Source organism: Simochromis diagramma, unplaced genomic scaffold, assembly GCF_900408965.1.
Source record: "Simochromis diagramma unplaced genomic scaffold, fSimDia1.1 OVJJ01000216.1, whole genome shotgun sequence".
NCBI classification, from domain to species: Eukaryota; Metazoa; Chordata; class Actinopteri; order Cichliformes; family Cichlidae; genus Simochromis; species Simochromis diagramma.
Window position 1 is genome coordinate 11835820 of NW_024386883.1, and position 27791 is coordinate 11863610.

The 27791-nt window shown below is 41.8% G+C and overlaps 1 protein-coding gene across 11 annotated transcripts in view; it reads left to right on the forward strand.

Annotated features, from left to right (window-relative positions):
* Nucleotides 1-27791, forward strand: part of tcf7 (transcription factor 7) — a 72326-nt gene that overhangs the window by 27291 nt on the left and 17244 nt on the right. For all 11 annotated transcript variants that reach the window (XM_040032276.1, XM_040032278.1, XM_040032280.1 and 8 more), the window contains exons 4-5: nt 14894-15020; nt 26743-26830. In XM_040032276.1, the coding sequence (XP_039888210.1) occupies nt 14894-15020; nt 26743-26830 (215 nt within the window). The remainder of the gene's footprint in view (nt 1-14893; nt 15021-26742; nt 26831-27791) is intronic.

Below are 27791 nucleotides of genomic sequence, written 5' to 3' on the forward strand. Positions count from 1 at the left end.
TCCAGCAGTCGCGCGTTGCGTAGTTGCAGCGCTAAAGGGACACGAGAGGATATTCGCTCTTTCTGTTTTTTCTCTCTTTTCACTTCAGACTTTTGCTCAGGGACACTGATGCAGCTGTGTAACAGTAACTGACTGCAGACGTTATCCATGCTACAGAAAAGCATCGAATCCCCCCCAGAGACCAAGCCAAACCACTTGTGGTAACAACAACTTATAACGATAAATGAGTCGAGAGGAAAACCAAAGCTGTTTTTCCAGGTGTTTGGATGAAACTCCAGAGTATAGTTTTCAACTTGAAACCGTTCTCTTCTCCTGAAAGCAGTCTTGTAACATTCAATTATTTTGTTTTATTTTTTTTTGAAAAGCACGACTTTAATGCCCTGGTTGAAGCAGTAAAGTGAGAGCTCTATAAATTTCTTTAGATTTAAACTTCTGCCTGTTTGGACAGGTCACATGCTACCAGAGCTCTCAGGTAATATACATATATATATTTATTTATTTAGATTTGCAGTTTATGCACACAAAATCGGTTCGATTTAACCTTTTTTTCCCATCAGACTGAGTTGATCTAAAAAAACCCAAACAATTAAATTGCCTTTCACCTTTTCAAAGATTCTCTTTCCTTGCGCTTCCTGATTAAACTTCCTAGATTGATTTCTTCTAATCTTCTCATTTCTCAGAAATAAGGAGACGCGGGTAACAAGTTAGTAATCTTTAAAATTTAAATATTTTTTTTGATGATGTAGAGAAAGTGTAAGGAAAGTGAGAAAGAGAGAGATTTTTATAAGCGGCAAAATTTATTCTGGGAAGTGATGCCATCACCGTGCCAACCTACCCCATAATACTTCTTATAAATATAAAAAGTTTTTTGTTTTTTAAAAAAAAAAAAAAGCTAACAGTCAGTTCTAACAGTTAATATTTAATGAAATGAGTCATGCAATTAGTCAGTGATCAAAATGAGTCATCTTTGGATACAAAAAGCTGCTTTAGAGAGTCATTTCGCCACCCAGAAAATTCATGCTTTTTTTTCCCCTGACGCCTCATATTGACAAATCAAAACTGTTGCAGTGGATGAAAGAGGAAGCTAAGTACGTCTTATTATTGTTTTTTGGTTTTTATTTTGGGTGAACTTACCCTTTAATGACTAAACTTCGCATTATTCTGTCTGTGGAATCGAAACAAGTGGCGCGGCAGATCTCAGATTAGGTGGCGGAGACTTGTTGCAACCTGCGGTGGAAGCGGTGTTATGGTTACCATGGCTACAGCACTCCTCCTGTGTTTTCTGGCTGCTCTGTGGTGAGCAGAAAGAGAGGGGTGGAGGGGGGCTAGCTCAGCAGGTGGGCCTGAGAGGGGAAGAGGGGGTACAGTAGAGAAGGAGAGCAGAGCAGGTTAAGTTGCTGGGAGCTGGGTGGGGTTGGGGGTAGGAGGCGGGTGGGACATCCAGAGGAATCACTCCAGCCGCTGGGGTAAAAGGAATTAATCAGACAGCATAAATTAGAACATGAAAGGAGCGAGGGAGAGACAGAGTCACATTCACCCCTCCCTCTACACTTCCATCCATCTACTTTTCACTCCATCCTGTCATTTCCGTGCTTTTCCTGCATCCGTCACATCCACCCATGTCTTCTTTTTGTCTCTCTAAATGAACTGAACGATCATATGAACTGTTTCAGCAGTTTTTTAAGCAATAACCAGCTCACTAACTCATTCCAGTCTTTCTGCTACCAATACAGATACTTTTTTAAACGATCCCCTCCTAATGTCCCGAAGCACATGTCATTGAAACACGCACATTAACTCAGTGATCAACTGTCCTTAAATGGGACACGAGCAGCATGTGATTCAGGTAACGAATCACTTTAAGGACCCAGATGATTGTTTTATTACATTATTTTCCTTTTTTTCCCCTGTAAAATCTTTTTTTTTTTTTTTGGTAGAAACGCAGCGGGGGACTGTCGCACAGATTCAAAAGTCAAATGAAATGATGGCTCAAGCAGCCTTTCAGAAGGAATTTCAGTGTCGAGCCATTGTCAGGGACCCTTTGCCCCCCCTTCCCTTTGTTGAATGCATGTCAGCATGCACTGAGACTTCTGCGAAACCCTTTCAAACTGTTTAGTATCTGAGTTTCCACACTGGTTACCGCTGATGAAAAGCCTGTTTTCAAAACTGTTTGTTGCAGCAACTGTAATCTTTGGTGAAAGATGGCTCTTTAAGTGCTCCTCAGTCAGACTGCTTGATCTCTAAGAAGACAATGAAAAGAACGCGCGTTGATTGGACAGCAGCCTCGGGGCTTGGGCTCGCTCCTGATGTCATCTGTTTGTGAGTCACCTCTTCCAATCAGTGTACATGTCTGCTGGTTTGTGTGCTGTTTGGCTGGGTTTGGGTTTATTTTTTCTCCCCCTCACCACCTAAATTGTCTTGTAGTGACAATCGAACAAACGGGGCACTTTATGTTTTTTGGGACTGTAAGAAGTCTACAGCAAAGTTGAAATAACGAACAGATAAATCATCTGTGCCTTTATTTCGAATCTTCAGCTTTCAAGAATTTTCTTATCTACTGATAAATAAAATATCACTTTCGGCATGCAAGTCACCGTACAGCGACAAGTTACAGTTCATTTATAATAAAAAGCTGCCTGCTGATGTGTGAGAGTCAACCGTATTTATAGGCCAGTTCAAATAAAGTTGTTTTATGTAACTCTATGCAAGTGTTGCAGGGGGTTTTCACTTCTTTAAATGATCATGTTAGCTGCTTCTTTAGCTGTTTTTAGCTCAGCACTTATGAGATATGATAAGAAACCAATCTTCTCGTCTAGCTGGTAGCATGAAAGCCAGAAGTGTATGGTCGTGGAAATAATCCGTTTCAAGTTTATTTCCATGAACAGACAGGCAAAGCTGCAGTGATTCATTAGGTGATTAAAAAGAAAATATATCTAAAGCTGTATGAATAATCAGTTAACGGTGTTTGGTATTTTGTTATTCTTGAAAACTTGATTTTTGAGGTTTCCAATGGTTTAGATAAATACCTTCCCGTAATACATATTATGACATATAGCAAAATGAATTTGCTATAATATATTTTGTGCCATTTGTTAAGTAGAAGAAGCTTTCAAAAGAAAATGATTGAGTTCTGTTTTTGAAATAAAATGTCACGAGTGTTTTTCATTGTAAATTGTTTAATCTTTGCAGATGATTGGAATAATTATTAGTGACATCCTTAGTTGTAATAATTTTCTTTTCTTTTAAAAAAAACCCTTGACCTTGTAGAACTCCAATAAATAGACATTTGGTTTGCTCTATCAAACAACACGTCTATACAACAAAGAGTGAGCAACTTCAAGGAAAACAAAAAAATCAGCCTTTTTTTCATTAAATGTTCAAATTCAACAATATGAGAAAGTAATGCCACTAAGAAAAACTTTTTCTGGTTCTGGTCAGTGTTTTACTTTGTGTTTTCACAGCAATAAAAAGGGAAATATATTATACAAATCAAATGTAAATTTGTGCAAAAACTTCTCACTTTTCAAAAAAGTAGATATCCCTTCATATTTGCCAAATCACCCATAGAGCGCAAGTGTGCATGTAAATAAAAATAAATATTTCTGTTTGGGTTTGGGGGATGTTAAGGCCATTCAGCGCGCTCTGCCCGCCGGCTATTTCTTTTGCGTGGCCTTCAATATGTCCCATAACACAAACGCCACAGGGATGAGATGATTTCGATAGAAACATCAAAGCGGCAGATCAGACAGAAAGCACCGTACATGTGAAGCAAACCGGTGACCCGGAGGGCAGAAAGCATGTAAGCTGATTGAGTCGCCCGCTTCCCCAAAAACTTCACTCAAAAGCAGTTGGCTTATATGTAGAGTCAGCCATGTATGACCCCCTCGTCAACGCCCCGACGCCACAAACACAGACACAACACATGAAAGTTGCGTGTGCTGGAAGGGAAGCGTCTTATATATATTGAAGTGCATTTCAGGAAAAAAGGTGTATGTTTGTGTGTTATTTAAGTCTTTAAATTACACAATTGTGTTCATTTCCAGCTACTAGCGTAGCTTTGCATGATTCAAAGTTCAAAATAATCCCTATTTATCCTATACTTGCCTTTGTTGTACCCTCTCACTTAGTAAGGGATTTGACTCCCCCTTAACTGTAAGCAGCTTTAATTGTGATTGGCTGTCCCTCACAAACTTGACGGGGGGTGGGGGGGACATCGCACAGATATAAGAGAAGGCTAAACATTTAGAGCATTGTAAAGCCTGAGCTTTGACTTTCTATATGTTGACCACATCCAGCATTTTAAGTGAATTTGTGTAGTGTGTGCCAGGGATTAGAAAAGCACATTATGACAACTTTAATAGCTTTTAAATAGATTCTCATTGGCTGGCATATATGGTGAGCACTCACTGCACAGAAGTTGGCAAGGAAAGCAGTGTTTTAAAGTCTTTTTCTTGCAGAAACTGGTTACTGGTCAGCAGTGTTAGAGCTGTAAGCTGTTTCTCCAATTAACAGATCGGACATTAAAGACATAAAAAGTTCACAAAGTGGAATAAAATGTCCAGAGCTGATAGCAGGACATTTTATTTTCAAGTGGCAATGCGTGATGTGTAACATTAGAAAATTGTAGGTGAGACAAAAAACAAACTGAAATCAGCATTTTCCCCCTTCATGTGTCAAAAGACATTCTGAGGAGTGTTTTGTAGCTTTAAACTTAAGTAGTTGAGTTAGGAGTTCATTACGAGGTAGACCATCCAAATGCACTTTACTTTAAGCCCACCCATCACTTAAACCAATAAGTTTCACCACTGCGCTTACTTGAGCTCCCAGCAGTGTAGCCGTCAAGAGCGAAACGCGCCGAACAGCCGGTTTTCAAGTAGTGACATACAGAGATTTCTCGATTTGCTGGAGCGATGTTTCGATTGATAATTACAAGATTTAGTAAATCTTTTCTTGAAACCAAAAAAGGGAATTAGCGAGAAAGAATCAGAGTAATTGAGAGAGCCGCTGAATCTCTCTTCATCTAGAAAGGAGGGGCGGGGGGGAAGTGTTTTCACTATGACCTGTGAGAGTCTTTTAATGTGGTATTGGGTGGCCATATTTGTGTAATAAATAGATACTGGCACAAAGGAAGCGCGTCACTGCAGGGGTTTTTTTCATGTGTGGCGGCATTTCCCATTTGGGCACATGGTCTGGTATTTAGGCTGAGTGAAAGCTGTGCTCTGCAGCCATAGAGGAAAGGTTTCACAATGAGTGAGCGACAGACTCGCTCAGTCATCTCAGCGGGGGGGACGGGACCACATAAACCTGCAGACGGGATCAGTATCACACTTTGGGGATCTTTGAGAAGAAGAAAAAAATCATAAAAAAATAAAGATCTCAAGTCTCAACCAGTACAGTAGGTAGGAGATTCTCCAAAAGGTCACTTTCTTGGCTTTGTTTACATCTTGATGAGTGGGTTAAAAAAAAAGTCCATCACCAAAGCCACTAGATAAATCAGGTCAGATAAACACATCGAAGTTACAGATCGGGAACAATCCCGTCTGGCTTGGCTGACAGTAAATGCAAACAAAGACTCCTTTTCTGACAATGCTCTTATCAAACCGCTACATTTTTTTGCTTCTGCTAACAGGCTCCCACAAGACGGACAAACAGGGCTGCGGCCTGAAGTAGTCGCAGTATGTATTGTTCGAGTGAACCAAAACCCTGGAGGAAGTGCGTGTCAAAGAGGATTTATGCCTTGCGTGGTCGCCTCATTTCCTGCCGACTCCGTGTGTCAATATTTTTGTTGCAAACTATCGCCGGGATGTCACAAACAACTCGTTGATTGCGGAACGCTCTGATCGAAATAAACAAGTACACCATTAATTAGCTCTCTGTAGGACCAATCATTAGAGGTAATTTGTGCTGTGAAACTGCCGCCGCAGTCTGAAGGAGAAAGTTGCCCGCTTGTCTGTCTCCGTCCACTCATTAAGGGAGTGATAACTCATCTCTAAATGCCATCACAGCAGTCGAATTTCATTTTGCACCCTGTCATATCCAGGGCCCGGAGCCAACTTCAGCAGAGCGCTGCCTCACTGCGATGCTACAGCGAATCTCCCTAAACGTCCCATCTCGGCTGCTTGGCAAGCTTAGGCAGTGCTACAGCCTCAACGACTAGTACTGCTGCCGCCGTCACTTATTCTCCTCCTAGGGCCGCTGACGAACAAAAGAAATGAACAAAACTTTGCTTGTGGGAAGGTCGTCAGTCTTAAACATACGACGTGAATCGTGAATCAAAAAAAGGACGTTCAACAAGAGCAAATATGAGCGAAGATTAGACAAATATTAGAGGTCCTATTATTATGTATAAATATTAGGAGTGGAAGTAGCAGTGGTAGAAGTGGAAGGAAAGGTTGTAGTTAGGGGGACCTGATGGGGAATAGGATAAAAAATAGTAATAGTTATTATTTTTATCATTTGTATTTTTAAATATCTGAAATGAATAATTAGTTTGCATTATGTACATAAATCTAAAGACAAGGATGAAGGAAAGATGGATAAAGACAGCTTCTTATGTAGCTCTTTTCATTTTTAAGTGCTTTTTTTATACAATGTGTCTCATTCACATTTTTCTACATCTAAGGCGTTTCTATCTCACATTCACACACACTCCAGTGAATGCATCAGGAGCTGCGGGTGCAACATCCTGCCTCAGGATACTTTGGCATGCAGACTGGAGCACCAACCTTTCAATTAGTAGATGACCTGCTGTACCTCTTGAGCCATAGCCATCCAGTCTCTGCAAAATAGAAAAAAAATACCGTAAAGAGCAAAAAAAGGGACTAAAAGGTTCTAAAAATTGGGCTCTAAATGGTATATAGTCAAATCTGCAGACAGGGGGGAAAAAAGGAAATAGAAGGTTGGGGGATGTGTACTGCTGCTGAAGTTGAGACTAGCTCAGAATGTGAGAAAACAGCAGAAAAACATAAAAGATCATATGCATCTTTTCCGTCTCTTCATATTTAGATTAATACTAATGCAAAACCCAGAAGAAAACGCGTTTTGTTTCTTGCTCTTCGATCCTCCTTTACAACCGGAAAAGCAGCCCTCATGTTTCAAATCAAGCTCCCATCCTGACACTGAAATCATCGTTTTCATTTATTTTTACATTTAGCTTTAAAATTTAATATGCATAGTAATACATATGGACACACATGCGTACAAATATTTCTGTCTGCTGCCTACTGATTCATCCTGGCCACAGCCCAGATGTTCCAGCGGTGTGTGGCAGCAGTGGACGACAGTGTGCAACAGCGTGTGTGTGTGTGTGTACTTGCATGCACTCCACTAGGCGTGTCCATGCTTACATGCATTCATGCATGTATACGAGTATTGATGTGTGTGTGTGTGTGCTCATATGTGTGTGTAATTGGGGAGTGGGCGGGCTTGTTGTGGTGTTGGTGGGGGGTGTTTGGTCCTTTTTTAAACATAGCTGCGTTGTTATGGTTGCCTAGGCTTTGATGTTGCCCAAACCTCCTACTAAGAGGCTCTCATTTTCGGCTCCTGACTCGGGAGAAGGCAATGACTTCCAGATTGGGGGGACCTACAGAGTGCTCGCTACTCAGGATTGACTGCTGGGGTGGGAAGGGTTTTTAGGGGGGGTCAAGAAGGGCAGAGGAGGGTGGCTCGATGGCAGAGGAGAGGGTGCAACAACTGTGCTCCGTAAATGTACTGTGCAGAGCAGATAGAGAAAAGGTACTGACATCAGGTCTGCACGTGATGCTCGCTGAAACACTTGCTGGCAATAAACTGTTTGCAGACTTGTTTTCAAAAAGTAAATAAATAAGTGATCCGGGAGGCATTATATTTAATAATGCGCTGCATGTAACTGTACTGTGTGGAAGGCAGGATTGTATGCTTGGCTCGAGCAACGACGGAAGAGAGTTGTCAAAACCTGCTGAAGTATTTGATACCGCAAGGAGATTGAATGCGTAAATTAAATGTTTCACGAGGTTAAATATTCTGGAAGCTAAAAACGTGTGTATGTGTGCATCCTCTCTTGTAGATTTGTGTAAATTTCAGTCTCCGTGCAGAAAGTAAGACTTTCTAGCGGTTCGTCAAAATTCTGTCAGCCGTTTCTTTTGCAGAAACACATTAATCATAATCGTGTGCTCAAACACACACAGGCCAGTTTCAGAATTGTTATACATTTCGTATAGCTGCGTGCGTTTTCATGCACGTACATTAATCTCATCTGAAAATCAAGTCTGATCTAGGGCAGGACTTTCCATGGGATCAAACAAACACAAATTCTCTGGTCTCTAGTGAGGCACTGCCACCTCATGTTCCCTCTTTCTCATTTTTTTTCTGTCTCTTTTTTTCTGTAGTGCTTCTCTGTTTTGCACTTGCTCTCTGCATGCAGGTGTGGGGAATTTTACCGCGCCTTTACGCTCAGTTTTTTTTTTAATCTCCCCCCCTGCTCCTGTTCACCCATAAACCCAAAGTCATTCGCGTAGTGAGAGCGTGTCTGTGCGTCTGGTGCGTGTTATGCTCGAGACGGTCGACCCTGCCCTCTGACCTCTCTGTGCAAAGCTATGTGTCTTTGAAAGTTGGAAAAAAATTCAAATGCACTGCTTAATCAGTGTGAAATGATCATAGGTAACAAAACCTCGGTGTGTTGCTTCTGCATCAAACTGCTGGAGACGGCTTTAGCTTCCACGCAGCATAAATAATCCCGGCTTCTCCTCCAGTTTATTCTCTCATAGCCGGATCTTTCCAAACAAAAGCTCAGTTCTTCAATTTTCACTTTCCTTTTGCTCCATCCAGAGCGACAATGACCCAAATTAAAATGACAAAGGCTTGATTAGTATCAGTATTCCTTAGCCTTCAAGAATTTAGTGGTCATAAACCACAGAAAGTGGAAATGACACTGTAGCATAATATAAAACCGACTGTGAATATAAAGTTTGTCAGTTGTCAGATTTGTATCTGTATCTAGTCAGTAAAATCTCAACTCATTTGATAGCATCATAAGAAAGCTTCTGCACAACAGTTTGATTGCAGCCACTTGAAAGGATCGCATCAGCTCTACTGTCCATACCTTCTATTTAATCATTTATACCTTCTTTTTTCAAATTTCCGCTATGCCAGGGCAAAGGGTGACGGTGAAAGAAAGAGTGAATGAACGTTTTGAAAGTGCAATCTCCATGAAATGTGAGATTAAAGACATTAAATTTAAAAGCACTCTCGAGTGAGAGGAGGCTTTAATTTCCGCTGCAAATATAAAGAGACGGAGCTACTTAGTGTGTCATCCGAAAACTAAAGAATACATTAAAGGAGGGTTTTTTCCCCAGTATAAGATCTTCTGAATCAAGGTGTGTGTGTGTGTGTGTCTGTGCGTTTCTTTGCACACGTGTGTATGCGAGATGCTTCCGTGTGCGAGGGTCAAGGTGGAGGGCCGTCATTACAAACAAGTGATGTCTGAGATCCCATTAACTCTTGTATTCAGCCGCAGATTTCTGTTCAAATAGAGAGGAGATAAAAGGCAGCAACAATATGCTGATAATTCAAAGGCCTTTCAAGTGAAATGAGACTACAGAGACACTGAGGACCACGTTCACGATTTCCTGACGCACTTAAAAAGGTGGTGCTGTCTAATTGTAATTTTTTAAAGTAATCGCCTCTTTGAAGTATTTAAATCTTTGATGTAATCAACAAATAGGAGCTTTATTATTCAGCGCAGCCGTCCTCGCTGGGGTTCGACACCGAGTTTCTTCTCGTGCACGGCCGGTCGATTGATGTAGTTCACCCGGTTTAACCAGAGCTCCACCGCTGCAGCAGGAACTCGTGTTTCGTGAGACGTGCGCCAAAACGCATCCCGGCATAGTGACACGGTTACAGGTGGTTCTTGAAACCACAGTAAGAGATTCCTTTTGAGCGTCCTCACACTAAACTGCAGGTTTACCTGCATGTCTCTTTTTAAAAGTAGTGAGTTTAGAAGCGTCGCTGCACACCACAACAAGCTCCCATCAGCAGTGAATGCAGATTAAATCAGCAGAAGAGGGGATATGAATGCACAGAGAGATAAATGTATGCACAGCTATGCATTTTTAGGTGCACCCACCTGGTCAGTCACCGCAGAAAGAGGGCGTGGCTGACATTGTTTCCCGGCAACACAGATTCTGGGTATCTGATAAGACCACAGACTGGCCTTGAGTTATGATCAGCACTTTCTATAGGCGAAAGGGCCCATATGCATGTTATTATCCTATTAAAGAAATAAACTCAGGGTTCAGTTGGCCACAGTTAACTCCCCCCCCCCCTTTCCCTCTGTATTTAATATTGATCTGTACCATAAATTTATAACGCTTGGATGTATCTCAGTCTGAAGTGGTGGGTAACTCAACTGTTGCAAATTAAAGGGTGAATGAACTTTTCCCTCATCTGTTTGTCTGCGCATGCACCGACACATGTGTGTCTATTTCTTTTTCCTTTTTTTTTCTTTCTCCAATTTACCAAAAACATAGCTGCAGGTTTACAGTCTCAGAGATGTCTTTTGCGTGTGTGTGTCCCACACATGCATGTACACGCTTGTCTGTTTCAGCAAAGGTAATTATGTGTAAGTTATGTGTGCGTGCGGGGGGTTGGGTTTTTTTTTTTTGTTTTTTTTTTAAACACAGAGGGGTTGATAATTATGGGTTAAATGAGTGCTCTCAGTCAGCCTCCCTGAGTGTGTGTAAAAAAAGGAAGGCACAGCGAAAGCCACTTCAAGGCCGGCTAATTACCCCAAGGAAGAGAGGAAACATAAATGGACGATTTTGCGGCTATAATGTTACAGCAAAACGGCTAAATCAACCTCAGCACGTGAAACAGAGCCACAGCTACTTTTGAAGGCTCCTAGCAGCCCTGAGCACATGTGTGTATGTGTGCGTGCGCGTGTGTGTATTTTCGCCCCATATGCGAAGGATCTGCCGAGAAGCAGAAGATGTGCGTATGTGTCTGTACGCAAACTGTATGTGAGTGTGATTTGTGTGCAGAAAAGTCACACTTGCTGAGTACTGATGTTATTTAACCTCTGCGTTTCTGTCCCAGGCGGTCTTTTTTCTGTAACGTGAAGAATCATGTAGAGTTTTGTTGGTGCTCATGAACATTCATTGCCTTACTTGTGGTTTTGACTCCTATTACAGGAAAAGTTTTTTTTTTAATGTCATGCAACCTTTTTACCAGCTATACCAGTTCTGAAACTTTTTCTAGTTTTCCCCCAACCAAAGGCCTCATCTAACCCTACAGTTCATATCAACCCTTGTGAATAAAAAAGGACCCAAATTCAATTTTAGTGAAGAGAGAGAGAAGAAAAAAAAAAATCAGCATGCTATTTTTGCAAACTCTTGTTTATTTTCCCTGCATAAATCACATTCATTCGACACAGCGCTCCATGTTTTTCCACTAGGTCATCCAGGCAGTAGTTTTACACCCGGTGCAGTTTGAGAACCTCCGCATTCTTATGCCACTCACCGCCGGTGCCAGTTGCATCGTTTGGGGATTTTCCCTGCAAAATGTCAGTGATACTGCTGAATGTGAAGAAAAAATGCAAAAATAAATTGCTTCCTTTTCCTTGGATAGAGTTGTGTGTCGCTCATAAAACGGTGTTGATAACAAGACACGATTTATGCAAATCAACCACATCAATAACTTCACAGAGAGGCGACATCGAAGAACATTGATCATCTTATTTGAATGCAAAGTTCTGCTGGGAAACCTTGATGTTCATCTGACATGTGGACTCATCATTGTCATTGAAGAAAAGCATTGCCTTACAGCAGAGGGCTTTGTTTAGCTCGACAGGGCGCCCTGCCGCTTCACAAAGCACATTTTTGCAATTTTCTTGGCTGGTTCGTTGTAAGATCTATGACAGCGCAGCTTTTCTTCAATGCAAAATATTATTTTCTAAATCAAAAAATTACATTTTTTTCCAAATTGCAGAAAGTTACCGCTCCCGTCTCTCAATGAAACATCTGAAAATAAACACCGAACAAAAGGAACTGCATCAGATTTACAGAACAAAACAAATCTCAGGTACTTACATTGTATTCCAGTATATTTATAACATGACAATCTAACGGGACATTGACCCTTTTCACTTTTTTTGGTCATCTCCATAATTTCCTCATAACTGCTTCAATCCATTGCTCATACCGAGGCTGCTGGCTTGTGGCTGCCTCACAGTACTGAATAGTTTTAGCTTTAGCTAAAGAGGTCGAGGGTGATTTAAGTGTCTGATTAGGTTTGTTGTTACGAATAATTTGCGTGGTGGTTCCCCCTGTGGATTACTTTGGCGAACTTTGCTGTGAGTGAACTTTCTTCGCTCACAGTGAGGAGTTTCCACGCTAATGACATGTGAGCGTGTGACCGTGAGCACACACGTGACTACTTCCCTGCACCGCAGTGCGCGTGTTGCAGACCGGCAAATGGACATAAGGGAGTCTGACCAGCACAAGCCGAGAGTAGCAGGAAAAGACAGAAAGCAAAAAGTTTTGACTCAGCCGTCAGACGCCTCAAATCACGATCTCTTTTAACAACCGGAGGATTCGCCACAGTGCAACCCTCAGCACAGTCCAGATCTATCCGGTAGTTGGCTGGGGTTTGTAACAGTGTGGCTGATTGGTGTTTCTGGGAATGAAAACGCCATCAAAGCAGCAGAAGGGTCATTAAAAGACAGACGTTTGAGAAACTCTGACCCCAGTGAGTCATAAGAAGTAGAATGCCTTAATGGAGATTTTTAGCATTTAGAAAATGTGGAAAAGAACACAAATTAATAATTTAACTTACATGTGGCCCGCCACATTAAACTAAAAAAACAATTGCTTGCCAGAAGCAATTTTTTGTATCCGCGTCTGTCTGTTTTGTTTCAGAGTTACTTTCATGTTCCCATAAATGTCAGTTTCCCATCTCTAACTTGAAAGGGCCAATGCAGTCACCTCGTTTGAGCTGATGCAGTGTTAATGTCCAACCTTCACAAGACCAGCTGTGCAGACTTCTGTGTTTTCACACATCCATCCTGAGCTGGCGAACTGCAGACAGTCCCCTTTCATGACATGCAAACCAGCAAGGCGATGCAGCTCCCCTGCCCATCTTCATTGATAAAATACTGGTCTGCCGGGTCATAACCTTAAAACCTACTCAGTGTTTAACGCCTGCTGATTTCATTCTCTTGCCTTTGTTCTCGGCCTCTAAGGTGATGAAAGAGGCTTTTTGTACAATCCTTAAACCACGAGGTTTGTCCTCCGTCTCACTGTTTCTTCAGATCATTATGAATGCAGGTCATATTATCACCACATTTCACCTTCCTACTGTGCTACCTGCTCCCCTGCACTTCTTCCCACCCACCACCACCATCACCAGCCCCATCCTCACACCTCCCCTTCGGCTCTTGAGAACAGAAGCAGCCAGTTTTGTTTTCACGGCATTAAAAAGCGGTGTAGCAGTTTGATCTGAGCTCCGCTGCCGGTCGTGCAGCATACACATGAGGGTCCGTTTCCGCACATGTGTGTGCGCACGCGTGTGGTCAGTGCGAGTCTTTAAGATGCTGATTGATCGAAAAGGAGCGGTTTAAAGTGTGTGTAAATGTGCAGTGTAGCAGTGTGGAAGCTCTGCCTTTAAGTGATAAGGTGCTCGCTTTGTAACTCAGTGGGGGGTCTAGCGAGCAGCAGCAGATCTGGCCTTCTGCACTGCTGATCTTACACACTTCACACACATGCACGCTTATGCAAATAAATCTCAGTGTCCAAAAAAAAATCGCTTGGAAAACTTCTCTCTCTTTTTTTTTTTTTAATGTTCGTGCCGAGGAAAATTAGCGCCTCTGCAGAGCCTCACATTTACACACATCCACCTGCTTGCAAACACACTGATACTCACACCGAACGGCACTATTTAAACTCCCCAAGTAAACAATACCAGTCCACACAGGGCCTGCTTCAAATGAATGCAGTGAAATCCTGTCCAAGGCCGGCCGGTTAGCTGCTTCCAACTTTGCAAACCGCTGTGACATATCGTATGTCAGCTAGCATGCTGCGAGCATTAGTAATAACTGGATTTCACGTAAGTTATTGAAAGCCATTTGTAAACAGAGACATGAAAGCAAACAAGCTCACACGCAGCCTCACTTGATCATCAAAGACTTATCGATCAAATAGTCCTCCTCCGCCTCCCCGCTCCACTGAAAACCAGTGTGAGCGAAGTACGGCCCATCTGTTTTGTTCCAAACCGTGTTTAAAATGTCCAGCTTTCTTCCTTTTCTTTCAGTCTTGGATGAAGTATAAGTGCACGCAAATCCCCCCAAAATTCGGAGACACTTAACATTTGCATCTTCTTCCATCAGTGAATTATTTAAGAGGAGAACGCAGATTTTTTTTTAAATAATTCTTTTCATGTCTGGTTGCATCTTGTTATTTCTTTTGTAAGCAAATGAACGAAAGGAAAACTCGTGTAATTGCAAAGCTCTTTGATCGTGCTCAGCAGCGTTGGGCCGAACGGCTGATTCTGAATCTTAAAATCTCAAAATGCAGTTTGCAGACATTATTTGTAATTGGAATAATATAGATTCTGTGATCAAATTAAGATACATCTGGTTTTCCTGACTTGATTCCAGACAACTTGATTAGCCAAACTTAAACAAATACTTTTGGGGTTTTTTTCCTTTTCAATTGGTGTATCTTAGATTGTATCATCCTGGGTCTCTTTTATGTCTGTCACATGCAAAAGTCTTTATTTTTGCTTGGAAAATGTGAATTGTGCAAAATGTTCTAACATAAGGCAAAAGCAGTTTTTTGTACTTCTCAGGCTTCTTGAAGGATATTCAAAGCTCTTCTTTTATCTGAATTAATTTGTGTTGTTGTTGTTGTCGTCTCATCAACAGTCTAACAAAGTCTCGGTGGTACAGCAGTCTCACGGGATGCACCCGCTGACCTCCCTCCTGCCCTACAGCAACGATCACTTCAGCCCGAGTTCTCCTCACCTGCCCACAGACATGAGCCAGAAGACAGGTGAGAGCACACGTACACACCTAGTATAGAAACATTGTGCACACACTGTTAGTGGAGGCTTGCACATGCAGACGCAGCTAAACAGGCGTAGTTTTGGAGCTCAGTTAGATTTAAAAAGTCTCTCTGCACAAGTGCAAGTAAACACAGACGTTCTCGGGACATCTGCCGAATAGTCGCTGAAACCTCGGTCCGCATACACACTGTTTGTGCTGTTGACACATCATTTGTCACATCTGTGCAGATGCACCACACACACGTTTGTCACTTCACCAGAAGCACACACGAGAAATGTAATATTACAAATATTACAGTAATATTTTTGCACACTCCCTCTTTCATATGCACGCACACAGTATTTCTTTTTTGGCTCCCCCACCTCGCCTGGAACATGGACACACATAGAAAGACACAGGCACGCACTCCGTGTGTGAAGTGGCAGCATCAGCTCCGTCAGCCTGTGGCGGTCTCATGGCTTCTCTGAAGTGGCCTGCTCTTCTGAAGGGACAGCCAGCCACACACACACACACACACACACTCACACACAAAAAGATGGAAACAATTAGGGTGACAATCGCTCAAACCATTGCAGCAGCGCACACAAGGTTCTCCTTAGCAAGCACTACACATACAAACACACACTCTCCTCTGTTTGGAAGGCACAAACAAACACACCCTGGCATTTAAAACACTATCGGGTTTTGGACCTGCCTGTGGCAGGGCCTGAAGGGTGGCACAGTGGGTTTGTGCAGCATTTCGCTTTAGTGCGAGATGTCACAACTACCGGCCACGTTTGCTGAACGTGTTCCCCAGAAGATGGCTCATCAAGCTCCTCAAAAGTATGCAGGTTACTGGTGATTTCCTTTTTATTTTAAACACGCTATGTGGACTAACGAGTTTATGCAATTGCAATGCTTTTTGTTCTTGTGCAACCTCGCTGGAACGGTGAATACTCTTGTTAAAAATAGCCAAAGCTTAAATAAGGTCCATGTGAGCCATGTGAGCTAAGCACTCTTATTACTCCTGTTAATGCGCATTTTTTTAAATAAAAAATTGCCTCTGCATGAAATCAGTGATTGGTGATTTCATGGATGAAGACTCCAGAAACCTGCCGTTCAGGCCTTTAGCCAATCAGAAGAAAGTTGTCTTAAAACAGCTTGTTTCTGACACAGTGAGAACTGATGCACCAAGGGCAAACATTAAGATAAATAAGCATTATTCTGACCCTCGAATCATGCAAAGCTACTCTGCAGTGCTCTTTAACCTTACAAAGGGAGAGGAGGAGAAATGCAGAGTTCTCACACATGGTGGCTGACTGAAGTCGTGATCATGTATGTCAGTGGGGGAAACTTACAGAGAAATGAAACTATAAGAAAATTTATTTAGTTATTATTTGATGTAATTCTGTGGTTTCTTGGTAAAGTGTGAGCACCGCTGGAGATAGAAGTTTCAGCTCACAGTAACAACCAGACACTCATATGAAAACGCGCCTGTGAACGAGGGGTGTGAAGAAACCTAAATATTTCTTTTTGTTTGCCGTGTTTGTGTTAATGATCCCCTGTGAACACAGTCAGTCACAAAGTAAGACAAAAATTGTAATGGTGACATGTGCAGAACACAGCAAAAGGTGCTAAAAAAAAGATCGACATGCAGTGTAGCTATCCCACGGTTCAAAGAAGTTACAGTTTAATGCTGCTGAGAGCCTTAAAATTGTCGTCCTGATGTGGAGATATGAAATCCAGTGGTCTTCAAGCGCTGCCTGGTTTTTCCTCAGGAAATCATTTATAAACTCTCTGAAGTTTACAGAGTCTGTGCGAGATTCATTGAAGGATTTTGTCCTATGTGGTGACGTCCAAGAGAGAACAGGAAAGAGGAGGAAACAGGCTGAGAGCGAGAGACGAGAGTGAAGAACAGACTGGAAAAAAAACACCACAGAGAACAAAAGTCTTTTATCGGCTCTGATTAGGTGTGAGACAGCGCGAGACCTCGGGCGATCTCCTGCCTGTTCCGTCTGGAAATCCCCCTTTTTCCTCCAAACACACTCCCGCTTGTCTGGCTTAGAGAGTCTGTGTGTCTTTGTGTGTGTGTGTCTAACACAGTGACTCAGCCCGTAATGACAGACTGAGCCACCTGTTTGTTACTTACACACACACAAACACACGCTAACACCTGGCTGCCACATCTAACCTTTCTCAGACCATCTCACCTGAATTATTTTGGCTACGCTTCCACAGAGGAACACCGTGCTGCATGCATACGCACGCCACCTTACCTCACTTCTCTTTTTGTCTGTCAGCTGATCACAGGTTCGGGGGTTACCTCACCAGTGATGTCAGTGATTGGCGCACCTTTCTTCCTCTTTGCGCGTTGCTTAAAGGGGAAATAAAGGGACCTGAGCTATTTCTTTGGTTTTATATGTTAACTCTTGAGTGCTCGGTTTCTGGAGGCTTTTTTGGCCTTTGACCCTTCATCTTTACGCGTGTCTATTAAGCCTCCATTGCAGACACGGACAGCTGGCACGCCCCAGGAGTCAATCCTGTTATTCTAGGTGTTTGTGTAGTTGGTAAATGTTAAAGCAAATTCTTCCCAACAAGTCTGCGCAGTCGCAAAAAGCAGGAACACACATTGATGTATACACGAATCCTCCCACTAACCGCCTGATAACGTTTACCTAAGCGGTCCCAAGTGGACTTGCACAGCAAAAGTTTAACCCATGCTTAAGTAATTGAATCACAAAGTGCTACTTGCTCTGTACTTGCTTTCCCCTTGAGTTTTATCATTGAAGAGGAGGCTAGCAGTGTGCCAGAATCTGTTGTTTTTCTAAAGAATACGTTTTGGCAAAATCCATTTCCTTTCTAATATCTTGACAGCTAAAGTTAGCCGCATCAGTCTGGTGGAGCATTTCGTGACACTAGCACTGTAACGGAAGTATCAGATTGCAAACTTTTCTCAAGTTGACTCCTATAATCTTGGTCACCTGTGCTCGGTTTGTGTCAGACACAAACATGATTCATGCTTTGGACTGTCAACATGGTATCCTCACCTCAGTTCAATCATCAGTCCAGTCATTCCAATCTTTAAAATCACAGCTGATGGAGGAAAATAACACCAGCCTCGACGAGGGGGAAAAATGCATTGATTTTCATGCTGTGGCTGCTTTTGGAGTTTCTGTTTTCTGTGTGAAAAAGCGTTAGGGATGGGGTTACCTGCCACCCAGGTAAGGTTGTAGCATGTTTAATAGAGTATAAAATCCCAGCCTTCAACATGTGCTAGTATGTGGGGGTCCATTTTGGGTCGGGCTGACATAAATTTGAAAGTGAGGCTTCATGCGAACTTGGTCCCGTATTGGCCCGGTTTGAGACTACCCTAAAAGGGCAGCAACTGTGCATGCATTCTCCAAGCACACACCAGCGAACGCAACTCTAAGTCCTCTGTGTGTCTACAGTGCTGCATATAGCTCCTCTGTAACAAAGCCTTGCATTACATGGAAATCTTTATTGATAAATCAGAGGTGAAACACATTAGTCCACTCAATAGCCTGAAATCAGCTGAGAAACTGGCGAAAAAGTGTCCTGCGGCGAGGCTGCATGTTGTCTTTGTGTTTACCCATGTATTTCTGGAGAGTTTATGTAAAAACACACTTGTGCCTGACTGCTTATCTCCTGTGAAATTGTTTTATTGGCATCACAGAACGTGCAGGCCCACTGCAAAACCTCAGTAATATAAAACAGGCAGCCGATAAGATAAGACGTATATTATCTATCCTGAAGGCTGGAAAGCTTCTGTGCTACAGCAGCCAAACCACTGAAATAGCTTAGTAAATAAAAATGACACAGCTCAGTAAATAATATACAATAAGACATTAAGATGAAAATTACACAAAAGAGAGAGAAGCTCAGTTAAACAACGAGGTCATTTATACAAAACTCTGTTTATGCTTTTTTTTATTTTGCTTTTAGTTGAACAATTAACAAATTATGGTTACAAATTTCCTCTGGATTTCTTGACCTTAAGATGACTTCGCTTACTCTCCAGGCTTCTGATTGTTATTGCGTCATCTGCATCACTTCGAGTAAAAGGTCAGGAAGGAAAGAGCTGTGATTACAGTTTTTTTTAATTTATTTAATCAATCAGCTACTTTGAATCTTTCTTGTGGCCTTGGGCCTTTCTTCAGAAGCACCGCACCATCGAAGTGTGAAAGTTCATCTTTCCTGTTGTTGTTCTGCTCTTTGTGACATCATTAGAGGCAATAAGAAATTCCCGTGAGTGGACGTCAATGTTAATGACAAACATCACAATACTTGTGGGTTTATTTCTGTTTTGTTTTTGTTTTTTTTGAAACAGTTAAAGATATAAATGTTCTTTTTTTTAATATCCTTTATTGTACACAGAGCCTACATCTGTCATTTATTCTCACCACACAGTTTACTTCCTCTGTTATTTCCATCACCACCCACTGTCTGTTTTCACTGCTGCCTAAATACGGAGTTGCCTTACCTTTAGCTATATTTCAACTTTACAACCCCCTTAATTTTCCCGTTAATTTCCCCTAAAGTAATGCACATGTTGCATCATCTTTCTCATAGCATGTTTCACTTCTTTTATTCAATGTATTAAAATTGGCCGTTAAAGTTGTCAGCAGAAAACTTAGCGCGGGGGAAATACTTACTTGATCCCCTGCTGAATATCTAAGTTTGCTCACTCACAAAGAAATGATCGGTGTCTAATTTATTTTATGGTAATTCCATTTTGATGAAGAGAGACAGAATATCAATCAAAAATAAATTAAAAAAACATAAAAGTTATAAATTGATTTGTATGTCAGTGACTGAAATGTGTTTTTAAGCCCCAACAACCCAGACACAATTCTGGCTTCTACTGACTGCCTGTGTGGCCCAGTGGAAAACATATTACAATCATTTGATCAGTCATCAATTACAGAATCAATTTCTCCCATTCTAATCTCTCCACCATCATGTCCAAGACCAAAGAGCTGTCAGAGGAAGTCAGGGACAAGACTGTAGCCCTGCACTGTAGACCTTGGTGAGAAGGTGACACCTGTTGGTGTGATTATTCAGAAATGGAAAGAAATATAAAATGACTATCAATCACCCTCAATCAGGGGCTACATTGCAGGATCTTGCTTCATAGGGTGAGGATGATCATGAGAAATCGATCACGAGAAACTGGCCATCTGCCCCGACCCTCAGCTGATTGGGACAGAAGTAGACCTCAAAATCAAGATGTTTGGCAGGAGGGAAATGCTGAGTATGACCCACAGAACATCATCAGCACAGTCAAGCATGGAAGTGGAATCATTATGATTTTTCCTGCTAAGGGTACAGAAGGACTTCACTGCATTTAGGGGCCAATTAATGTGCCAGGTACTGTAAAATCTCCTTCCCTTAGCCAGATTTCTGGAGTTGGGTCATGGATCGGTCTTCCAGCATGATAATGACCCAAACATATCGCTAAGGCAACAAAGAAGTGGCCTACCCATTCTCCAGACATCTGTCCTCCAGACATCTGTCCCTGACATGTGTGCAAACCCGGTGACCAACTAAAAGAAATGTTTTACCGCCGTGGTTCCAACAATGGTTTTCTCCACCATGTTTTGCTTGTTTCAAACACTTATTTCACTCAATGACATGCAAATCAATTTATAACATTTTTGTGATGTGTTTTGGTTAATATTCCGTCTGTCTCCATTAAAATGAAACTATCATAAAACAGTTTTTCGGAAGTGAACAAACTTGGATATTCAGCAGAGGATCAAGTAAACATTTCCTCCACTGTAAAACTTCAACCCAGTGAATATTTATGAAGTATTTAGAGAAATTTCAGTGACAGAAAGAGTCGTTAATCCTAGGTTTAAATTTAGGTGCTGCATAGTCACAGACACTGTCATACCTAAGCCCCACTTTACGTCACCGAGAGACTTAAAATTAGAAGCTGCAGTGGCAATGACAGGAATGGAAGGATAACCAAAGAGCTTGTTAACAACACTGTGTTTTACTCCTGTTTTTTTGCCACCCAAAGTGATAAACTTTAAACAGTCTTGTAATTATCTAACACATTTATTTGTCTGACAGATGAAACAATCATAATGAAAAGGCTTTTTTTTAAAAGCAAAAATCATGGACTTTAACTAATTTTCACATTTAGAAAAAAGGCCTGGAACTTCAAACTTTTATACATCTAATTCACGTTAAGCCTGTTTAAGCTTCAATGTCTTACCAATAATCCATCATTCGTGTAGCACCTTCCAAGCTCAAAAATACAGGTGAAAGTGTTTTACAACCTGAAAAGGAAAGCAGGAAATTTCACTGTCAGTAAATCCTGGAGATTCGAACGCTGCAGTGACCTTTCTGCCGGGTTGTGTTTGACATAGTGTGACCCAGCTGGTCGGCTTAGTAAATTCAGTCATTTCTCCAGTCAAGCGTAACACCGCGTGTGATTCAAAAGTGGAACATTCCCTTTAGATTGGGCAACATCTCGATTCAGATATGACTGTTTGTAAGTAAAAGTTGTATTTATAGCACGTTTGAAGACAAATATTACAAAGTGCTAAACGACAAAAATGGTCAAAAAAGTAAATGAATAATAAGGACAAAAAGTTACGAAGGGCAAGTTTAAAAAGATGACTTTTGAGTCCACAGATCTCAAGCTGAGTGGGAGCGACGTACAGAGTCTCTAGTAGTCCACAAAACCTTAAGGACCTTCTGTGGATGCAGGGAGGTAAAAACCAGACTCTGAAGCAGCTGAATTAGCAACAGTGTTAAATGAGAGTACCTAAGGTTCAAATTCGACTCGAGGTTTTATTGAGACAAGTGAACAAGGAATTACAGTAAAGACGCGATGATGACATAAAGACACGAACAACAACTTCTAGTTCAGACGGTGATACTGTAGGACTGAACCTGGCAATGTTTCTCAAGTGAGGGGGAAAAAAGGAAGACAATATTTGCCCAGACAATAGATTATAAAATACAGAGAAGTGAAACATGCCTGCTTACCATCACCCTGCCATGTGATTAACACTTACTGTATGCTATTGTATGTATTACTGTAAATCGGAAGGGGAGTGCATGTGTGTGTGAGACAATCTGTTCTCATATAGCAAGCTTTGATTACTTCAGGAGTGCCAAACGTGAAATAGCTGACGAGGCTGGAAATCAACTTTTTATTTATTTATGTTTATTTGCAACAAATGAATAGTTGTTAACGCAAATTTATTTAATCGTATTTTTTAAATAGTGATTATAGTTCCAAGCTTACCGGAGTAATTGAGACATAAACATCTCAGATCAAGAAGGTTCCTGGTTTGAATCCCGGCTGAATCCCATGTGGAGCTTACTTGTTCACCCTGTGCCTGCCTGGGTTTCTTCCCACAGCCCAACATTACATGCAGGGTAACAGGTGATTAAACCGGCTGTGAATGTGAGGTAGATGACGTTATTGAAGTGTTTAGAATAAAGTGCTGCATGAATGTGGGATTAAAATGCCTATATTAATGCAAGTAAATTTAATTATATTACAGTCACATCAGTTTAAAGTGCTGGCTATTAACTATTTGAGGCTCTTTAACCTGTAGTGCTTTTCTTCATTAAGCGATCGCCTTATTTTGAAAAGAAACGAGTCGCTGTGCGAGAGAGACGCAGTGAAAAGAGTGTAAAGGCGAATGAGCGCAAGAGTTAAAACAATAGAGTTAAATTGGGGTAAAAATGCAAAACGTTAAATAATTTTAAATTGGGTCATCGGAGCCTGTTTGTGCTAGCTGTTACATTTTTTTGAATTGGAAGCGAGAGTGTGAGTCACCCTGCTTAAAAGGAGAAACTGTGTATCGACGATGAATAATAAGAAAAAAAATAAGAGTCATATTCGACAATCTGTAGTTTTACACTGTAAAAAACTGACTTTTACTATTACTGCAGCTTTTGATGTTTGCGCTTAAAAAAAGGAAAGAAAGAAACAGTTCCAGTACTTGTGTAAAATTTGTCAGCACTTATTACTGCCCTTACTGTAACAAAACTCTGCACAGTTTCTTCTGGTCTTTGGGCTCTTTTATGTACACCACACTGGCTGATTGTCAAGTCATTTAATGGCTCAGATGCTGCATCGCTTTCACTCTCAGTGGTTATAACCACCGCGGCACATTATCAGTGCAGGAATACTATTTTCAGCTTCTCGACTCTCAGTTTAACATGCACACGTTCTAATACTGAGCTCACACGCAGCCACTTTGACTCAAATGGTTCCTCTTTGAAGTGTTTCCCGAGACGCCAACATGGAGACCGTGAGATAGTTGCTGTAGTTGTTATTAGACGGCCGCGCTAAAAGGGGCATTCCAAAGAAAACTGCCCCATTACTGCTGCTAATTTTCCCCTTCAGGTTTCCCAACAGCAGACAAACTGATAGCAAGGGCAAAAAGGTGACTTACAGAAACCATGATCAAGTTTCCTTCGCATTAAGGTGTGAAGATTAACTGCTAAAATAAAAAACTTGTGTGCAGTTCGCATGTAGGATTTCGACTTTGATGTTTGCCATACAGTCATTTTAGGGAAAATGGGTAATTTCGAAAAAGGATGTTAAGTTTCAATATCACAAGAAGTATTAGCATCTGCTGTTGTTATTACTGCCGATCACGTGTTTTCAGAACATTTGCGCTCGAAGGGGTTAACTTGGCAGTCTGACACTCTCATCAGATTAAGCATCTTTAAGTTAACCGTGTTGACAGTGAAACTCACATGAGGGTGCATTCAGATTGTCACTAACAAAGGGACAAAATGGCCCATGTTGGTGATGCTGGTGAGGCTGTGCAATTGTTCTTCTGAGGCAGCAAATGTTTTTTAACACGGTGCTGCAAGCTGCATGCTCCAAGGTGTGTGCGTGTGGAGTCCTGGATAATTTCATTTGTCGCCACCAGATGTAATTATTTCAGCCACTACTTCTGAGAAATGTAGTTTGGCATGGCAGATGCCTACAAAACACTACAATACCCATGAGCCTCAGTCGCTGTTGCCTCAGAGAGGAAATGGTAGAGATATGAAAAGGCTTTCATTCTGCAGTTGAAAATAAAACACAGTGTGACTGTGTTCTCAGTTGTCTAGCAGTTTAGCATACATACAAGTACCTGTAGGAGGTTTTTTTTCATCCTTAACTTCTGTTTCAGAGTTTTTATGTACGCAGATGTGTACCGTACCTTCACCTTTTTAGCACAGCAGCAGACATTTCTGACACATTTCTTAATCTCGCAGGGTTTCAGTTACATCTAAAGTAGTCGCAATGACTCACCTATGAGTGTGTATGGGAAAAAATGCCACTTTGTAACTTTATACCCTTGTTAAGATAGCACATACTTCATTTATCATGTAATTCATGTGTTTATAGCAGCCAAACCTTTCAACACAAACTACAACAAAATATTAAAGTGGAAAAAAGAAAGTGCGTGCTTACTATTTCCATAGGATTTTAGGGGGTACGTAGCAGCCAGGCACTGCTAATCAAATCCATTTCATCAATCATTAATCATGAACCAGTGTCAGCATCTCTGTAACAGCGGTTTTGGTAGTTTGCTCCTCTGCAGGAATGTCACAAGACTGTGCAATGCTCAGAAAAACTGTAGAAACGCAAGAGCTACATTTCAGACTCTAGAGGCTGTTAAATGTTAAAGTTCATGACCGTACAATTAGAAGAAGACTGAATAAGTATGGCTTGTTTGGATGTGTTGCCAGAAAAAAGAACATGGCAGCATGGCTTAGGTTGAATCGACGATGAACTCCTCTGTAGAGTCAAATGTGAGGCCGTCTGTCTGACAGCTGGAACTGGGCCAAAACTCGATCATTCAACGGGACAATAATCCCAAGGAATCGAGGTGTTGCAACGGCCCAGTCAAAGTCCAGACCTCAGCCTGATTGAAATGCTGTGGCAAGATTTCAGGAGAACTGTGCATAAGTGAATGCTTCCAAACCTCAAATAATGATGGCTAAACAAATATCTCAGTAAGGTAAAAAGAACACAAGCTACAGTAAAAGTTTTAAGTACATCAAATCTGAATGTGATACAGTAAAATTCATGTAGTTTCATGTAGTGGAACAGTGTAAAAACTATAAAGCATAATAAAAGAGAGTAAAAAAAATTGTATTAAAGGTAGAAAAACAGCAAAACAAGCAGAGTAACACGTAAGTGGCACCCAAAATCTACTTGTACTTGTTGTCTCGGATGACACAAATTGTTGCAAAATGATACAGCACTTTGCCACGCAACAAAAAGTCCCCCCTTCCACCCCCCCGACCCTTGTTTTGCTGCCTTTGGTTGTGCGACTGTGATTGTGGCGCAGCAGTTTTTCGTCAGTACGAGCACACTCTGAATGTAAGCCTGATGTTTCCAATAAATGGAATTTACCCCTCATCAAAAACTTCTATATGTTGAACAATCTCTGAAGGGAAGTGGCTGCAGCAGCCCAAAAGTCCCTTCTTCTTCTTGATATACATACAAAGCGGCGTACTGAGCGCGCTCTGTGGCTACTTTGGCTGGTCAGCTAATCATTACTGTACTGCTGCGAACCAGTTTGAGTCAAGCACCCGCTGCAGCATTTTTAGATATTCTCTGTGAGTGAAGCTTAACAAGTTTAACTAAATACTCAACTGCTTACTTACACTTCATCGTGCACGCAGGGTGAAGTTTGTTCACACAAGCTGCATGAATAAAACTGTGAATGACATTATTTAAAAAGAAGCAAGAACAGAGAGAGACCGATGAAGGCTTGCAACTTGAAAACGTCGCCATTAAATACTCGAAAGGTGTGCAGGGGAGGGGAGGATGACAAGGAATGAAGGTGTAATGACGAGGAAAAAAGGATGAAAGGGGTCTTTAATGAAAGAGGGTGAGACGCGAGGGATGGGAAACAGAGAGGCAAAAGGGTCAAGATGGGGTGAGAAGCAGGGCAGAGACGAGCAATAAGAGGAACCCGGACAGTGGGAGGGTGGAGGGCACCAGGGGAGGGATGGGGGACAAGAGGAGAAGGGAGGAAGGGCGTGGTGGGACAGACAGAGGAATGGGAGGAAGGGTTGAGTGGTGAGACAGGTCGACTGACTCAGTCTCGTTCTTGTCATCCAGATTTATAGCGGCTCGGGGTCCCGAAACAGGCCCGGAGCCGCGGCCAAATTACAGTCATCTAGAGCATTCCTCTGCTGCAAACACAGGTTAGCAGCCGGGCCGCGCTAAGTGCTAGGTGCTGCCTGTTGACAAATGACTTCCTTTGAAGGGCACAAAGAGAGAGAGAGAAAGAGAGAGACTGGATATTTTCTGTGTGAGGGCACAGAGTCAAGCAGTCTGTGTTTCTTTTGTTCGAAAACATTTCTGCTAAAAGTAGAGACAAAGAGTGTTTGTTTGGATGCTCGTCTGGGTGTGCGTCTGCCCGTGTCGTTGTGGGTTTTTAAAATGTGGCCGCTTTTACGACAGACCCTGACTTGTGTGGAATAAACCAGTGAAACCGACTGGCATCATTGGTTTCTAGTGGAAGACACAAACACACACACACAGAAAGACAGAGTATGCCACAGTGACCGAGAATACGTGAGTCAGTGTGTTAACGTGTTTAATGGCAGGTTCCTATGCTGCTTACACTGCTAAACCCATCAGACCTGTGGGCTGGGGATGTTCAAACACTGAGAAAACCCTGATTACAATGATGTTAATGTGTGTGTGTCTGTGTGTCCTCCAGGCGTTCACAGGCATCAGTCCCAGGACCTCTCAGGATATTACTCCCTCCCTCCTGGTGGCGTCAGCCAGATCACTCCCTCGATGAGTTGGTGAGTCAAATTAGCCCCTTTCTTAAATCAGACGTACCTTTGCAACCTTCACCGGTCTGATAAAGGGATGTCATTCAGGTGCTCACATCAAAGTTCAGACACAGCACAGACTTTCTCTCTGTCTCTCCTTGGTATTCACACCATTTGTTGTACTTGTGCTTCAGTGCTGTGAGGCATTCACACTCTTGACATCTCTCTTATGGATGAGGAAATAGTGAAAATGCAAGAAATAGTAATTGAGAAAAGTCCTCATCTCGCTGCAGCTGATTTAAGATGTAAGGTCGTGGTGTGCGTGTTATCGATATTTGCGTCCCTCTTCCAAACAGTCGAGTTTTATAGCGAGCTGGGCAATTCAGGGACACATGATAGAGATTTACAGCTGTAATCTTGTGCGTGCCTGTCTGCTAATGCGACTGCGTTCAGTTCAGACTTGTGTTATGTTCTGTAAACGTTACCAGGTCTGACTTGGTAAAATTGCTGCTGTGGCTATTATGGAAAAGTGACCAGATGTTGAAGCCCTGCACTGGAAAAGAAGTGCATGTCTGGCTGTCTGCACAGGACTTTAGATCATTTGTGTCATTCCTAACTAAAAGTGGGACAAAACAATGCCCTACCCTCTGAATCCAATGGGGTTTTTTCATGTTTTCTATGCTTTGGTGATGTCTGATGGACATTTTTCAGTATTTTCCAGCGTCCTATAAACCCAAAGGGGTGTCAAACCCATTTTACATTGTGTCCACTTTGATCATAAGTGGGACTGACCAGTGAAACTCATCTTTTTGTCAGTGTAAAGAAGTTTAACTGCACATTTAATCCCTGACATAGTATAAGAAAAAGAAGTGCAGTTTCAACAGTACAGCTCAGTTTTTCTACAGGATAAAGACATGTGGCTTTGGGTTTCAATTGTAAGAATTGCATGTGTAAAATTACAGAAATTACTGAAAGAATATCTTTTTTCTTT